General features: G+C 41.4%; 1 protein-coding gene across 3 annotated transcripts in view; it reads left to right on the top strand.

The window, feature by feature from the left end:
- Nucleotides 1-17,417, top strand: part of LOC108713446 (DENN domain-containing protein 5A) — a 39,117-nt gene that overhangs the window by 5,855 nt on the left and 15,845 nt on the right. For 2 of the 3 annotated variants that reach the window (XM_041589695.1, XM_041589697.1), the window contains exons 2-10: nucleotides 2,216-2,287; nucleotides 5,581-5,690; nucleotides 7,056-7,707; nucleotides 9,142-9,329; nucleotides 10,964-11,281; nucleotides 12,456-12,674; nucleotides 14,200-14,434; nucleotides 15,085-15,235; nucleotides 16,880-16,973. In XM_041589695.1, coding sequence (XP_041445629.1) covers nucleotides 2,216-2,287; nucleotides 5,581-5,690; nucleotides 7,056-7,707; nucleotides 9,142-9,329; nucleotides 10,964-11,281; nucleotides 12,456-12,674; nucleotides 14,200-14,434; nucleotides 15,085-15,235; nucleotides 16,880-16,973 — 2,039 coding nt within the window. The remainder of the gene's footprint in view (nucleotides 1-2,215; nucleotides 2,288-5,580; nucleotides 5,691-7,055; nucleotides 7,708-9,141; nucleotides 9,330-10,963; nucleotides 11,282-12,455; nucleotides 12,675-14,199; nucleotides 14,435-15,084; nucleotides 15,236-16,879; nucleotides 16,974-17,417) is intronic. The other variant, XM_041589696.1, reaches the window with a different exon arrangement.

Raw genomic sequence — 17,417 nt, 5'->3', positions numbered from 1 at the left:
ATTCGGTTCGGGATTCGGCCAGGATTCAGCCTTTGTCAGCAGTATTCGGATTTGGCCGAATCCTTCTGCCCGGAATCCTAATTTGCATATGCAAATTAGGGGTGGGGAGGGAAATCGCGTGACTTTTTGTCCCAAAACAAGGAAGTAAAAAAAATTTCCCCTTCCCACCCGTAATTTGCATATGCAAATTAGGGTTCGGGTTCGGTATTCGACTGAATCTTTCACAAAGGATTTGGGGTTTCGGCCGAATCCAAAATAGTGGATTCAGTGCATCCCTAGTTGCTGGGAGTTGTTTCCAGCCGGCAGTGCTGTTAGCAGTGGAGGCTTTAGGAAAGAATGGGCTGTGGTTTTTTTATCCCCCCCACCAGCAATAGGAAAGAATTTTTGAGTATTTTGTTGCTGCCCCATGTCATTGGCCTGAAGGTTGGGTATGTTGTAAACTTTGTTGAGGAGTGATATATATATATAAATATTTATATTATATGTCCTCCTATTTAATGTCTCGGCTACTGTCTGCACTTATGGAGTCCATCGGTTTTGCTTCACTGTTTATTTGACAAGGTTATTGTCCTAGAAATCGACGTGTTCTGATACATAACCAAGGGCCCGACTCAGGGGGAGCAAGACTGTAGTTAAAAAGTTCCATTTCATATGGGGCGCATGTCCTGATTGATTACAGGTATGAGATCTATTATCCAGAATGCTCGTGACCTGGGGTTTTCTGAATTGTTTTCCACAATTTGGATCTCCATACATTATGGGGCACATTTACTAAGCTCGAGTGAAGGATTCGAAGTAAAAAAAAAAACTTCGAATTTCGAAGTTTTTTTTGGGGTACTTCGACCATCGAATAGGCGACTACGACTTCGATTCCAACGATTTATACTAAAAATCGTTCGACCATTCGATAGTCAAAGTACTGTCTCTTTAAAAAAAAACTTTGACTACCTACTTCGCCAATTTAAACCAGTGAGCTACAATGTTAGCCAATGGGGACCTTCCCCATAAATTTTGCTAAGCTTTTTCCTTTTCCTTTCCTTTTTCCTTCGATCGATGGATTAAAATCCTTCGAATCGTTCGGTTAGAAGGATTTAATCCTTCGATCGAAAGATTTTTCCTTCGATCGTTGGATCGAAGTATTTGCGGTAAAGACTTCAATATTCGAAGTCGAAGGATTTTACTTTGAGGGTTGAATATTGAGGGTTAATTAAACCTCGATATTCGACCCTTAGTAAATGTGGCCCCATGTCTATTAGTAAGGATTGAATACATCCTAGTTGGTCAGATCAGGTACAAGGGAATGTTTATTATACAATTTTAAAAATGTCAATTATTTGATTTAAATGTGGGAGACTGCATTCTGGATAACGGGTTTCCGGACAACAGATCTCTGCTTCATCTGTGTGCAGTGTTTTAATGGGAACATAATATAACGCCAACCGAAAAAAACATTTTTTTTTTAACCGTAAGTGAAAATGTATTCTAAGCAACTTAATAAGATCTACCTTAATGACAAATGTTTAATAATGTTTAATAATATGATTGCACAGGGGTCATTTCATATTTTACCCCATGGAAAGTAAATTGATTTATTAGTGTATTCACTAACTTTTTCTTAAATATCATCCATAGCCTGACAAATATTAATTAAAGGGGTTGTATACCCTGTAGAAAGGGATATCCTGAGACAATTTGCAATTGGTTTTCATTTTTTATTATTTGTGGTTTTTGAGTTATTTAGCTTTTTATTCAGCAGTTCTCCAGTTTGTAATTTCAGCCATCTGGTTGCTAGGGTCCAAATTCCCCTAGCAACCATGCACTGATTTGAATAAGAGACTGGAATATGAATAGGAGAGACCTGAATAGAAAGATCTGTAATAAAAAGTAGCAATAACAATACATTTGTAGCCTTACAGAGCATTTGTTTTTTAGATGGGGTCAGTGACCTCCTATTTGAAAGAGTCCAAAACGGATAATAATTCAGAATCTATAAAAAAGAAAAAATGAAGACCAATTGAAAAGTGTCTTAGAAGTAGCAAATTCTATAACTTACTAAGAGTTAACTTAAAGGTGAACCAACCCCTGTAATGAGGCCTTTTCAGCAAGTTGTGGAAGGAGTTAAGATATTCTCTGGTAAACATGAACGTGAGCCTAAAATACCTTGGCTTCCCGCAGGGTATTCCCCCTTGTAATTCCCCTTTGTTTTATTATCCAGCGCTATGTGAGTACATACAGGCTTCTAAAGCCAGAGACGGGGTCGGACGTTTCTTACCCAGTGCTGCTGAAGGTAAAAATCGGACTAAATCCAAGACGTTGCTCTCTAACGTAACATCTTTCGCCTCCAAATTAAAAAATTAACAAAAAAAACCAGGTCATCACCTATAAAGTGCAGCCGACAGTTTATTCAAAGAAATCACAGTGGGTAACTGCAGTCTCAGAGCAGCGCCTTCCAACTTGTGACAGGATTTCCGTCTCCTCAGGGTGTCAGCCATCTTGGATTTGACAGGCTCCACTTTTATTATGTAATACGGTACTTTGCCCACAAACTATAGAATATTTCACAACTCTGCTCTTCTCAGCTGCCTTGTATTCTGTCACAGAAAAATCACTTTAACATGAGGCTGTTTGACTTGTCCCTTAAAGTCTTGTGCTTTACTTTTTGGTGAGATTATGGTTTGTGGAAAAGGAACAGTCCCTCTAGCAGCGATATCATACTAGCCCCCCAGTCACAGCCCCAATATTTATATATACACTATATATATATGCCATAGCCCCAGCCACAATGGATACTCTTATTAGACTTCCTTATCTTCATGCACACTACCTCATCCAAGATGGCTTCCTGTAGTGTTTATTACTACCTCACAAATCCAATATAGCTTCCTGGAGTGTTTATCACTCCCTCACAAATCCAAGATGGCTTCCTATAGTCTTTATCACTACCTCACAAATTCAAGATGGCACCTTGGAGTGTTTATCACTACCTCACAAATCCAAGATAGCTTCCTGGAGTGTTATCACTACTTCACAAATCCAAGATGGCACCTTGGAGTGTTTATCACTCTTACAAATCCAAGATGGCTTCCTGGAGTGTTATCACTACTTCACAAATCCAAGATAGCACCTTGGAGTGTTTATCACTCTTACAAATCCAAGATGGCTTCCTATACTCTTTATCACTCCCTCACAAATCCAAGATGGCATCCTATAGTCTTTATCACTACCTCACAAATTCAAGATGGCACCTTGGAGTGTTTATCACTACCTCACAAATCCAAGATGGCTCCCTGGAGTGTTTACCCACTTGAGGAAAGGCCTGTCACCCACGGTGAGATTCAAATACATACATTTAAAGGCTTCATTTCCTAGGTCTGACCTGATTAACTTACTGGAAGCTGCAGCTCTGTATTTCCCTCTGCTTTACTGGTCGTTACTGACGTCTCTGCGTTTACTCTTTTTTTTTTTCTGCCTTTGGGTTCTCTGTGGTGGTTTCTGGGGTGAGGGGCAGGTTCCTATCTCTCTGATAAATCTTGGTGTGAACTAATACAACTGACCCAGTGTGTGTGTGGCTGCTTGCTGTGTAGCACTACCCCTTCCTTACTTCTGAGAACTTGCTTTTCTGCAAAATTAGCAAAGTTGCTTTTTCCCTGTGCTGAGAGGGATTTCCCACTTAGCTGATTTAGGTGACACGAGAGAAGTAAATATACCAAGCTCATCGTTTTGTTATAGACTTGAGGACAGATTTACAAAACGTCAGATTGGGGAATCTAGCGAGGTTTTCCTGATGTTCAGCAACGTTTCTGTTCCTCAGAATTGAACTGAAATACAGTTCTTTACTGTGGGTGTTAGAGTTCACCAACTGTGCTAAACTCTAACGCACTAAACTGATTCCCTTAGACAGTATAGTATGAGGGTATAGCTTATTGTGTGCCCAGAACATTCCTTCTCTGTATATTTGTATTTATACATATGGGAGGAGGAGGTGCCATATTGATTCCCTTAGACAGTACAGTATGAGGGTATAGCTTATTATGTGCCCAGAACATTCCTTCTCTGTATATTTGTATTTATACATATGGGAGGAGGAGGTGCCATATTGATTCCCTTAGACAGTACAGTATGAGGGTATAGCTTATTGTGTGCCCAGAACATTCCTTCTCTGTATATTTGTATTTATACATATGGGAGGAGGAGGTGCCATATTGATTCCTTTAGACAGTACAGTATGAGGGTATAGCTTATTGTGTGCCCAGAACATCCCTTCTCTGTATATTTGTATTTATACATATGGGAGGAGGAGGTGCCATATTGATTCCCTTAGACAGTACAGTATGAGGGTATAGCTTATTGTGTGCCCAGAACATTCCTTCTCTGTATATTTGTATTTATAAATATGGGAGGAGGAGGTGCCATATTGATTCCCTTAGACAGTACAGTATGAGGGTATAGCTTATTGTGTGCCCAGAACATTCCTTCTCTGTATATTTGTATTTATACATATGGGAGGAGGAGGTGCCATATTGATTCCCTTAGACAGTACAGTATGAGGGTATAGCTTATTGTGTGCCCAGAACATTCCTTCTCTGTATATTTGTATTTATACATATGGGAGGAGGAGGTGCCATATTGATTCCCTTAGACAGTACAGTATGAGGGTATAGCTTATTATGTGCCCAGAACATTCCTTCTCTGTATATTTGTATTTATACATATGGGAGGAGGAGGTGCCATATTGATTCCCTTAGACAGTACAGTATGAGGGTATAGCTTATTGTGTGCCCAGAACATTCCTTCTCTGTATATTTGTATTTATACATATGGGAGGAGGAGGTGCCATATTGATTCCTTTAGACAGTACAGTATGAGGGTATAGCTTATTGTGTGCCCAGAACATCCCTTCTCTGTATATTTGTATTTATACATATGGGAGGAGGAGGTGCCATATTGATTCCCTTAGACAGTACAGTATGAGGGTATAGCTTATTGTGTGCCCAGAACATTCCTTCTTTGTATATTTGTATTTATACATATGGGAGGAGGAGGTGCCATATTGATTCCCTTAGACAGTACAGTATGAGGGTATAGCTTATTGTGTGCCCAGAACATCCCTTCTCTGTATATTTGTATTTATACATATGGGAGGAGGAGGTGCCATATTGATTCCCTTAGACAGTACAGTATGAGGGTATAGCTTATTGTGTGCCCAGAACATTCCTTCTTTGTATATTTGTATTTATATAAATATATATGGGTAGGCATAAGGCATATTTTCTCCTTCTGAGCTGTAAGTCTGTTTATACAAAGTCTCTGAGCTTCCAGGGCATATAGAATGGGCACATTTTAGATATGTTACAGTACAAAAGATGGATTTCTTTGTTGGGCTGATATAGGAAAGACTAAGTCCAGTTATACTACAAAAACCAAGCAATAAGTATAAGACACAAATGAGCTTCAGGCTAGGGAGATCTCTGCTTCTGAATAGCTAAATAAATCCTATGTCTTTCTTGCTTCTTTGCCTGCATTACTGGGGTTCCCCACTGAATTTTGCTGCTTGTCACTTTTTCTTTCTTTCAATTCAAGGGGAGAATTTTGAGCAGACTCCTCTGCGCCGCACCTTTAAATCCAAAGTCTTGGCGCGGTACCCAGAGAACGTGGAGTGGAACGCCTTCGACCAGGACGCAGTGGGCATGGTATGTGCTTGTCTCTTCCCTGCATGCACGTGATCCCTCCTGCATTCAGCATTGTTCTACATACAATCTCCCATTATATAGTTCTGTGCAGCCTGGGAATTACATGCCCCAACAATAGGGGAGAGAAGGGAGAGCTCCGACTTCAAGGGGCAATAAACCCAACTGCAATATTCTACGTGGGATGGAAGTGCCCTTTAGGGCCATGGCAGACAGGGATAATTATCACCTGCAATTAAATCTGTGACCATATAAAGGCACAAGGCTGCAGGCTGAGTTATACAGGGAACTCTGAGTATCACTCATGTATTATAAGGGATAATGTACCCCCTACTGTAAATGATAAGGATATTAGAAGTCACTGAGGGGTTGTTCTGTGACCATATAAAGGCACAAGGCTGCAGGCTGAGTTATACAGGGAACTCTGAGAATCACTCATGTACTATAAGGGATAATGTACCCCCTACTGTAAATGATAAGGATATTAGAAGTCACTGAGGGGTTGTTCTGTGACCATATAAAGGCACAAGGCTGCAGGCTGAGTTATACAGGGAACTCTGAGTATCACTCATGTATTATAAGGGATAATGTACCCCCTACTGTAAATGATAAGGATATTGGAAGTCACTGAGGGGTTGTTCTATGACCATATAAAGGCACAAGGCTGCAGGCTGAGTTATACAGGGAACTCTGAGTATCACTCATGTATTATAAGGAATAATGTACCCCCTACTGTAAATGATAAGGATATTAGAAGTCACTGAGGGGTTGTTCTGTGACCATATAAAGGCACAAGGCTGCAGGCTGAGTTATACAGGGAACTCTGAGTATCACTCATGTATTATAAGGGATAATGTACCCCTACTGTAAATGATAAGGATATTAGAAGTCACTGAGGGGTTGTTCTGTGACCATATAAAGGCACAAGGCTGCAGGCTGAGTTATACAGGGAACTCTGAGTATCACTCATGTATTATAAGGGATAATGTACCCCCTACTGTAAATGATAAGGATATTAGAAGTCACTGAGGGGTTGTTCTGTGACCATATAAAGGCACAAAGCTGCAGCCTGAGTTATACAGGGAACTCTGAGTATCACTCATGTATTATAAGGGATAATGTACCCCCTACTGTAAATGATAAGGATATTAGAAGTCACTGAGGGGTTCCATATAAAGACACAAGCCTGCAGGCTGAGTTATACAGGGAACTCTGAGTATCACTCATGTATTATAAGGGATGATGTACCCCCTACTGTAAATGATAAGGATATTAGAAATCACTGAGGAGAAGTCTTTTAATAACTGTATTTTTAAGAAGCTGCAGGGAGTTTCCGTCTGTCAGAGTCACACAATATCATTTTTTCAGCTATGCATGCCTAAAGGATTATCGTTTAAGACTCAGGCCGACCCCCGAGAGGCACAGTACCACGCGTTCATCATCACAAGAGAAGATGGCTCTAGGACATTTGGCTTCTCTCTCACCTTCTTTGAGGAAGTCACCAGCAAGCAGATTTGCAGCGCCATGCAGACCCTGTACCACATGCATAACGCCGAGTATGACATCATCCACACGTCGGCGAGCAACGGCAGAGACTGCCCCGAGGACTGCAACGATGGCTCCATAACCAAACTGCAGCGCTTCAACTCCTACGACATTTCCCGAGATACTTTGTTTGTGTCCAAGTGCATCTGCCTCATCGCCCCCATGTCTTTCATGAGCGCCTGTAAGAAAGTCCTGGAGCAGCTCCATCAGGCTGTGACGTCCCCCCAGCCCCCACCGTTACCCTTAGAAAGTTACATTTATAACATCCTCTATGAGGTTCCTCTGCCACCCGCTGGCAGGTCCCTGAAGTTTTCTGGGGTGTATGGACCTATCGTGTGTCAGAGGCCGAGCACCAATGAGCTGCCCTTGTTTGACTTTCCCGCCCAGGAAGTGTTTGAGTTACTAGGGGTGGAAAACGTGGTGCAGCTGTTTACGTGCTCCCTGCTGGAATTCCAGATATTGCTCTACTCCCAACGTAAGTCATGTAGTTCAGCGTGAGTGTAACTTACTCCACATATTCTACATATTCTGTCAGCTAGGGATTAGTTATTCAAATTCTTTCTTACCAGTTGTTCCCTAATGGAAATATTAAACCTAAATAGGAAATTAATGTGTAATTATTCATTGTGCTGCTTTGAACATCTTTGCCATCTCTGAACACCTGAACAGAGCTTGTTAGAGATAGCAAGCATAGGTATTCTCTGTACTAAGCACAATTCAGCAGGAACAGTCCCCTAAGTTTGCTCATAGTCTGTACAGAGAGATCCCATAAAACTATGGCAGCATAGGTATTCCCTGTACTAAGCACAATTCAGCAGGAACAGCCCCTAAGTTTGCTCATAGTCTGTACAGAGAGATCCCATAAAACTATGGCACATAGGTATTCCCTGTACTAAGCACAATTCAGCAGGAACAGTCCCCTAAATTTGCTCATAGTCTGTACAGAGAGATCCCATAAAACTATGGCAGCATAGGTATTCCCTGTACTAAGCACAATTCAGCAGGAACAGCCCCTAAGTTTGCTCATAGTCTGTACAGAGAGATCCCATAAAACTATGGCACATAGGTATTCCCTGTACTAAGCACAATTCAGCAGGAACAGTCCCTAAGTTTGCTCATAGTCTGTACAGAGAGATCCCATAAAACTATGGCAGCATAGGTATTCCCTGTACTAAGCACAATTCAGCAGGAACAGTCCCCTAAGTTTGGTCATAGCCTGTACAGAGAGATCCCATAAAACTATGGCAGCATAGGTATTCCCCTGTACTAAGCACAATTCAGCAGGAACAGTCCCCTAAGTTTGCTCATAGTCTGTACAGAGAGATCCCATAAAACTATGGCAGCATAGGTATTCCCTGTACTAAGCACAATTCAGCAGGAACAGTCCCCTAAGTTTGGTCATAGCCTGTACAGAGAGATCCCATAAAACTATGGCAGCATAGGTATTCCCTGTACTAAGCACAATTCAGCAGGAACAGTCCCCTAAATTTGCTCATAGTCTGTACAGAGAGATCCCATAAAACTATGGCAGCATAGGTATTCCCTGTACTAAGCACAATTCAGCAGGAACAGTCCCCTAAATTTGCTCATAGTCTGTACAGAGAGATCCCATAAAACTATGGCAGCATAGGTATTCCTCTGTACTAAGCACAATTCAGCAGGAACAGTCCCTAAGTTTGCTCATAGTCTGTACAGAGAGATCCCATAAAACTATGGCAGCATAGGTATTCCCTGTACTAAGCACAATTCAGCAGGAACAGTCCCCTAAGTTTGCTCATACTCTGTACAGAGAGATCCTATAAAACAAGACAGCATAGTTATTCCCCTATTCAGCAGGGATAGGCCGTTGAGCAGCCTTATTTGATGGATTGAATTGCTGAATATCTGAATTTCCTTTGCTATTTTCCAGATTACCAGAGGTTAATGACAGTGGCTGAGACCATCACGGGCCTGATGTTCCCATTTCAGTGGCAACACGTCTACGTCCCAATCCTGCCGGCCTCCCTCCTCCATTTCTTGGATGCGCCGGTCCCTTACCTAATGGGATTGCACTCTAATGGGCTGGATGACAGATCTAAGCTGGAGCTGCCGCAAGAGGTAGGGATACTAAAGTAGACTGACAAGCAGGAACAGTTATTTCAGGTAACAAGGTGCAGGTGTTTGATCTACATAAGCCTTGTACAAAAATATTCCTGTTTGGTAATAATATTTCTTAATGTCATGCGCTGATCCCCTCTCTAACGCTGGCACTGAATATACATGTTACATGGTTGCCCAGAGCAATCCCAGTATTTCCCATTCTATTTTAGGCTTCTGTTATCTGCTGGTATGAGACAGCGTGACTTTATGTTCATATGACGGTCACTTGATTTCTTATCTGCTTTATTTGAGACGGGGGCTAATTATTCCATAAAGGGGAACTCTTCCCACTTTATTTTTGCAGTAATTTACTATTTCAGTGGGGTGAAGCGGTGTCTGTCTGTCTCTTTCTGCACTGCTGTTTCCTACTCTGAAGTCAGCTCACCTCCAGCCACGGTTTGCCACAGTGTTTTACATTGTTTTTAAACATTGTTTCACAAGTCAGAACCAGCAGTGTGGGATATGATTGTTAATTTGAAGTGATTTGTTTAACCCTTGGTCCAACAAAGAGCTGATCATGTGGCAGCCTCACCAAGCCAGCTGATATTCCTGTGTATGAAGAGCTTTGGGGTGTTTCCCCTTTAACTGAGTGAGGCTGTTCCGATCAATAAGGGGAAATATAGATGTGTTTATGTACTGTGTGCCCCTGGGAGTGTCTCTCTGGTTGGCTATTCTGAGAGCACCGTGTGACTCACGCAGATCTGTATAATCACCAGATTGTTCTGCTCATTTCAATGATTCCTTGTCTGTTCTCTGCAGCCGCCACAGAGACAGTTTGTTCTAAGTGGCTGAATGGGCTGATTTAAGATGTTCTGGGTTAGTGCTGGTCTACAGCATGAGCAACCTGGTCTTCTTATTGCTCTCTGCTCCTTAATCCCCTCCCTGTGTTATATACTGTACACCTAGTATAGCCTTATGGGATCCCTCTGTATAGGCCATGAACACTTATGGCTTGTTCCTGCTTAGTACAGGGAATACCTATACTGCCATAGTTTTATGGGATCTCTCTGTACAGACTATGAGCAAACTTAGGGACTGTTCCTGCTGAATTGTGCTTAGTACAGGGGATACCTATGCTGCCATAGTTTTATGGGATCTCTCTGTACAGACTATGAGCAAACTTAGGGGACTGTTCCTGCTGAATTGTGCTTAGTACAGGGGAATACCTATGCTGCCATATTTTTATGGGATCTCTCTGTACAGACTATGAGCCAATTTAGGGACTGTTCCTGCTGAATTGTGCTTAGTACAGGGAATACCTATGCTGCCATAGTTTTATGGGATCTCTCTGTACAGACTATGAGCAAACTTAGGGGACCGTTCCTGCTGAATTGTGCTTAGTACAGGGGAATACCTATGCTGACATAGTTTTATGGGATCTCTCTGTACAGACTATGAGCAAATTTAGGGGACTGTTCCTGCTGAATTGTGCTTAGTACAGGGAATACCTTTTATATTATGTTAGTTTTGTATTGGTTCGTTTGATGGCTGTCTACAGGCAAGCTTCTCTTTATTTCTTTGGGGGAAATTGAGCAGAAGAAAAATATTAAGCTTTGTTGGAGTTTAATAATTTACTTAATGTGCCCTTTTAGGCCAACCTGTGTTTTGTGGACATAGACAACCACTTTATCGAGCTGCCCGAAGATCTTCCGCAGTTCCCCAACAAGCTGGAATTTATACAGGAAGTATCCGAGATCCTAATGGCCTTCGGGATCCCTCCAGAAGGGAATCTGCACTGCAGCGAGAGCATCTCCAAGCTAAAGAGCCTAAAGTCCGCCGACATTGTGTCCGACAAGAGGAACGGAAACCTGGCCGGATCCCCATTAAACTCTTATGAACTTTTAAAAGAGAACGAAACTATGGCCAGGCTTCAGGCGTTGGTGAAGAGGACGGGGGTCAGTTTGGAAAAGGTGAGGCCATTTCTGAAGAATAATTATATTATACAAAGGGGAAATTCACCTACAAATGGACTTTTATTGACTTTAATATCCTAGGCCAACAATGGGGTGCATTGTCAACATACAAGGTTTAACTATTTCAGTGTCGCAGAAACAACAGCATCTGCATCACAAGTTCTACAGTAGCAATGTTGTAGATGCTAAGTTTCTAGGTTTCCCCTGTCTGGCATAGATCAAAGACAAGAGTTCATTCTGCTTATGTCTTCTCACATGAATGGGTTTAGATTAAAGGGATCCTGTCATCGGAAAACATGTTTTTTTCAAAACACATCAGTTAATAGTGCTGCTCCAGCAGAATTCTGCACTGAAATCCATTTCTCAAAAGAGCAAACAGATTTTTTTACATTCAATTTTGAAATCTGACATGGGGCTAGACATATTGTCAGTTTCCCAGCTGCCTCCAGTCATGTGACTTGTGCCAGCACTTTAGGAGAGAAATGCTTTCTGGCAGGCTGCTGTTTTTCCTTCTCAATGTAACTGAATGTGTCTCAGTGGGACCTGGATTTTACTATTGAGTGTTGTTCTTAGATCTACCAGGCAGCTGTTATCTTGTGTTAGGGAGCTGCTATCTGGTTACCTTCCCATTGTTCTGTTGTTTGGCTGCTGGGGGTGGGAAGGGGGGGGGTGATATCACTCCAACTTGCAGTACAGCAGTAAAGAGTGACTGAAGTTTATCAGAGCACAAGTCACATGACTTGGGGCAGCTGAGAAATTGACAATATGTCTAGCCCCATGTCAGATTTCAAAATTGAATATAAAAAAATCTGTTTGATCTTTTGAGAAATGGATTTCAGTGCTGAAATCTGCTGGAGCAGCACTATTAACTGATTCATTTAGAAAAAAATTTTTTTTCCCATGACAGTATCCCTTTAATAATCTTAATGTTCCTTATGAGAGTGCAGCTGTGACCTGAGTGTATATCTAAGAACCCTGCCATAAAGCAAGACATGACTGCTGTTTTACCAGTAAGAACGCAGCGACAGTCATGAGTACCAGGGAATACACTCGCCCCCCCTGATGCAATTATAAAGTAAAAATATTAAAGCAAAACTAGGTTTCTTCAATGATATACATTGTGGCACCAGATAACATTTTAATTCTAATGATGTCCCCCCATTACCTGTAGCAGGTGGAGGTCCAGGAGGAGTCCAGCAGCAAGAAGGACAGCAGAGCTCACTGTGATGAAGAGGAGCTCCGAATGCACCAACTCAACATCCAGGTCCGGGAAGTCTTTGCCAACCGCTTCACTCAGATGTTTGCGGATTACGAGGTGTTTGTGATTCAGCCCAGCCAAGACAAGGAATCCTGGTTCACTAACAGGGAGCAAATGCAGAATTTTGATAAAGTAGGTCTCGACTTTCTATATATTATATACCAACGCTAATCTGTGTGCCCAGGGCATTATTCTGACAAATTGTACCGTTAGGTGTAGAGTATATAGACACAAGATATACAATTATAGATCAATAACGAGTAAGCAATAGTAAACATATCTAAGGCAATCAATATGGCACCTCCCTCCTCCCATATGTATAAATACAAATATACAGAGAAGGAATGTTCTGGGCACACAATAAGCTATACCCTCATACTGTACTGTCTAAGGGAATCAATATGGCACCTCCCTCCTCCCATATGTATAAATACAAATATACAGAGAAGGAATGTTCTGGGCACACAATAAGCTATACCCTCATACTGTACTGTCTAAGGGAATCAATATGGCCCCTCCTCCTCCCATATGTATAAATACAAATATACAGAGAAGGAATGTTCTGGGCACACAATAAGCTATACCCTCATACTGTACTGTCTAAGGAAATCAATATGGCACCTCCTCCTCCCATATGTATAAATACAAATATACAGAGAAGGAATGTTCTGGGCACACAATAAGCTATACCCTCATACTGTACTGTCTAAGGGAATCAATATGGCACCTCCTCCTCCCATATGTATAAATACAAATATACAGAGAAGGAATGTTCTGGGCACACAATAAGCTATACCCTCATACTGTACTGTCTAAGGGAATCAATATGGCACCTCCTCCTCCCATATGTATAAATACAAATATACAGAAAAGGAATGTTCTGGGCACACAATAAGCTATACCCTCATACTGTACTGTCTAAGGGAAATAATATGGCACCTCCTCCTCCCATATGTATAAATACAAATATACAGAGAAGGAATGTTCTGGGCACACAATAAGCTATACCCTCATACTGTACTGTCTAAGGGAATCAATATGGCACCTCCTCCTCCCATATGTATAAATACAAATATACAGAGAAGGAATGTTCTGGGCACACAATAAGCTATACCCTCATACTGTACTGTCTAAGGGAATCAATATGGCACCTCCTCCTCCCATATGTATAAATACAAATATACAGAGAAGGAATGTTCTGGGCACACAATAAGCTATACCCTCATACTGTACTGTCTAAGGGAATCAATATGGCACCTCCTCCTCCCATATGTATAAATACAAATATACAGAGAAGGAATGTTCTGGGCACACAATAAGCTATACCCTCATACTGTACTGTCTAAGGGAATCAATATGGCACCTCCTCCTCCCATATGTATAAATACAAATATACAGAGAAGGAATGTTCTGGGCACACAATAAGCTATACCCTCATACTGTACTGTCTAAGGGAATCAATATGGCACCTCCTCCTCCCATATGTATAAATACAAATATACAGAGAAGGAATGTTCTGGGCACACAATAAGCTATACCCTCATACTGTACTGTCTAAGGGAATCAATATGGCACCTCCTCCTCCCATATGTATAAATACAAATATACAGAGAATAAATATACATCAAAGCAGTAATATTCTTCTCTCGTCGCCCAGGCCTCTTTTCTGTCTGACCAGCCAGAACCCTACCTTCCGTTTCTCTCCCGATTCCTGGAGACGCAGATGTTCGCCTCCTTCGTTGACAATAAAATCCTGTGCCACGACGATGATGACAAGGATCCAATTTTACGGGTATTTGAATCGCGACTGGATAAAATCCATCAGCTAAACGTCAGGACCCCGACTCTCCGCACGTCCATGTATCAGAAGTGCACCGCTATCGAAGAAGCTGGTAGGGATAATGGCAAAAGTCGTCACTTACTAATAATGTTACCAGTGCTGACCAACAGTGTTACCAACTAGCAATAGCCCTAGGGATCCATAAATAGAAAACAGAAACGCAGAAACAATGACTTTGTAGCACACTGCGGATTGTGATTGGACCAATAGACACAAAACAAAAGAAATTGCGTTTAAAACCCAAAAAAACAAAGCAAAACCCAAAAGCAGAAAATTGATGAAAACATTAGTGGACAGATTTATCAAAGGTCGAATTTCAAATATATGTGATTTTTTTTTTAACTCTAATAAATTTGTATATACCCACAACTTGAATGGGAGGTTATTTAAGAAACAATTTGAACGTCTAATATTTGATCGAATAGTCCTGACCCGAAATTTTAATTAAATTGGAATTGAGTTTTCCAGCTGTCTGGGCAGGTTTTAGGTGGCGAAAATTTGAATAAACTGTTTCCATGATCGAGTTGTGATAAATCTCACATTTGAATTTATATTCGAATTGGGGGATTAAAATTCGAATGTGTGAATTGGACTTCAAATTTATTTTTTGACCCTTAATAAATCTGCCCCTTGGTGTTTTGTGCTAGAAAGATGCAATTGCTCCTAAATATTCACATTGGTTTCCTTTTTCCTATTGTGCAGTAAAAGCCATAGAGCAGCGACTGTCCAAAATAGATCACACGGCAATCCACCCTCATCTGTTGGATATGAAGATCGGCCAAGGGAAGTACGAGCCTGGATTCTTCCCCAAACTTCAGTCAGACGTCCTTTCCACAGGACCAGCCACAAACAAGTGAGACATCCCCTCCTTTCCCCAAATACAAATAAAAAACTTAGAAAATAACCCTCTACAAACCCATTTACTAGCAATGAGAAGCACATGACTGACAGTAATGCATTTGACATTTGCTGGATGTGCAGGTCTCCTACTACTGCCCCCTACTGGCGTTGCACCATAAGCCCTTGCCATAATTGTGGTACAGGTATGGGATCCGTTATCCAGAAACCTGTTATCCAGAAAGCCCCAAAAATCCGAAATCTCCCATTGACTCCATTTTATTGAAATAATCCAAATTGTAAAAAATCATTCCCCTTTTCTGTGTAATAATAAAACAGTCGCTTGTACTTGATCCCAACTAAGATATAATTAATCCTTATTGGAAGCAAAACCAGCCTATTGGGTTTATTTACTGTTTACATGATTTTCTAGTAGAATTAAGGTATGGAGATTCAAATTATGGAAAGATCCATTATCCGGAAGACCCCAGGTCCCAAGCATTCTGGATAACAGGTCCCATACCTGTAGCTTGTACTTGATCCCAACTAAGATATAATTAATCCTTATTGGAAGCAAAAACAGCCTATTGGGTTTAAATGGATTTTCTAGTAGACTTACAGGGATTCTGTCATGATTTTTATGATGTTGTTTTTATTTCTAAATGACACAGTTTACACTGCAAATAATTCACTGTACAATATAAAATGTCATTCCTGAAGCAGCAAGTGTATTTAGTTGTAATATTGGTGTGTAGGTGCATCTCAGCTCATTTTGCCTGGTCATGTGATTTCAGAAAGAGCCAGATCTTTAAGATGGAACTGCTTTCTGGCAGGCTGTTGTTTCTCCTACTCAATGTAACTGAATGTGTCTCAGTGGGACCTGGATTTTACTATTGAGTGTTGTTCTTAGATCTACCAGGCAGCTGTTATCTTGTGTTAGGGAGCTGCTATCTGGTTACCTTCCCATTGTTCTGTTGTTAGTAGGGATGCACGGAACCCAATTTTTGAATTCGGCCGAATCCTTCGCGAAAGATTCGGCCGAATACCAAACCGGATCCAAATCCAAATTTGCATATGCAAATTAGGGGCGGGAAGGGGAAACATTTTTTGCTTCCTTGTTTTGTGACCAAGTCACGCAATTTCCCTTCCCGCTCCTAATTTGCAAATGCAAATTAGGATTTTGGTTCGGCCGGGCAGAAGGATTCGGCCAAATCTGAACCGAATCCTGGATTCAGTGCATCCCTAGTTGTAAGGCTGCTGGTCAGGGAGTGATATCGCTTCAACTTGCAGTCACATGACTGGGGGCAGCTGGGAAACTGACAATATGTCTAGCCCCATGTCAGATTTCAAAATTAAATATAAAAAAAAATGTGTGCTCTTTTGAAAAACTGATTTCAGTGCAGAATTCTGCTGAAGCAGTACTATTAACTGATGCGTTTTAAGGTATGAAGATCCAAATTATGGAAAGATCCATTATCCAAAACACCCCAGGTCCCGAGCATTCCGGATAACAGGTCCCATACCTGTATTTTGAATTAGCTTCAGTGGCTTTTGAAGGTGCCTGGCCTCTCTCATCTGTGGATTCTCCCACTACTGCCTCTCGTGCTGTTATTATTGTTCATGACATTCCCTCACTGTCCCGTTTGGAATATTTCTGCAGGTGGACCAAGAGGAATGCACCGGCACAGTGGAGGAGGAAGGACAGACAGAAGCAGCACACGGAGCACCTTAGGCTGGACAATGACCAGAGAGAGGTAAGGAGAGTTATAGTTCTGTGTGTGAATGGCTCAGTCCCATGGAGAGGGACTTTCAGTAAAGTTCTATCGGTTCCTCTGGATACAGAACGTTTAGATCACGTACTTATTCAATGATACTGTGTATAGGAATCTGATGTTGACTTTTATCTCGCTACTTGGTACTTTGCTCCTGATTGAATTCCTTATTCATATTAAACAGTAAATGTCTCCTGTAAGTCACAACAGTTATGAGAGTGTCGGTGTATTCCCCAGGCAGAAAATCATCGGCTCTATTTTAATAACCTCACTTGCCTGTCAGAGGGCTTCACTCTGAATCCACGTGAGACGGTAATGTGTTTTTACTCCATTCACCTGCTGCTTCATCTCGACTTAAATGTCTGCCAGTCTCGGATTCCCTCGGCAGCTTGTGGGTCCATTGCTTTAGACTTCTCCTGGCATTGC

The sequence above is a fragment of the Xenopus laevis genome, chromosome 4L, assembly GCF_017654675.1.
Source record: "Xenopus laevis strain J_2021 chromosome 4L, Xenopus_laevis_v10.1, whole genome shotgun sequence".
In the NCBI taxonomy this organism is placed as follows: Eukaryota; Metazoa; Chordata; class Amphibia; order Anura; family Pipidae; genus Xenopus; species Xenopus laevis.
Note: the sequence above shows the minus strand (reverse complement) of the source record. Positions and strands in the feature narration are given on the sequence as shown.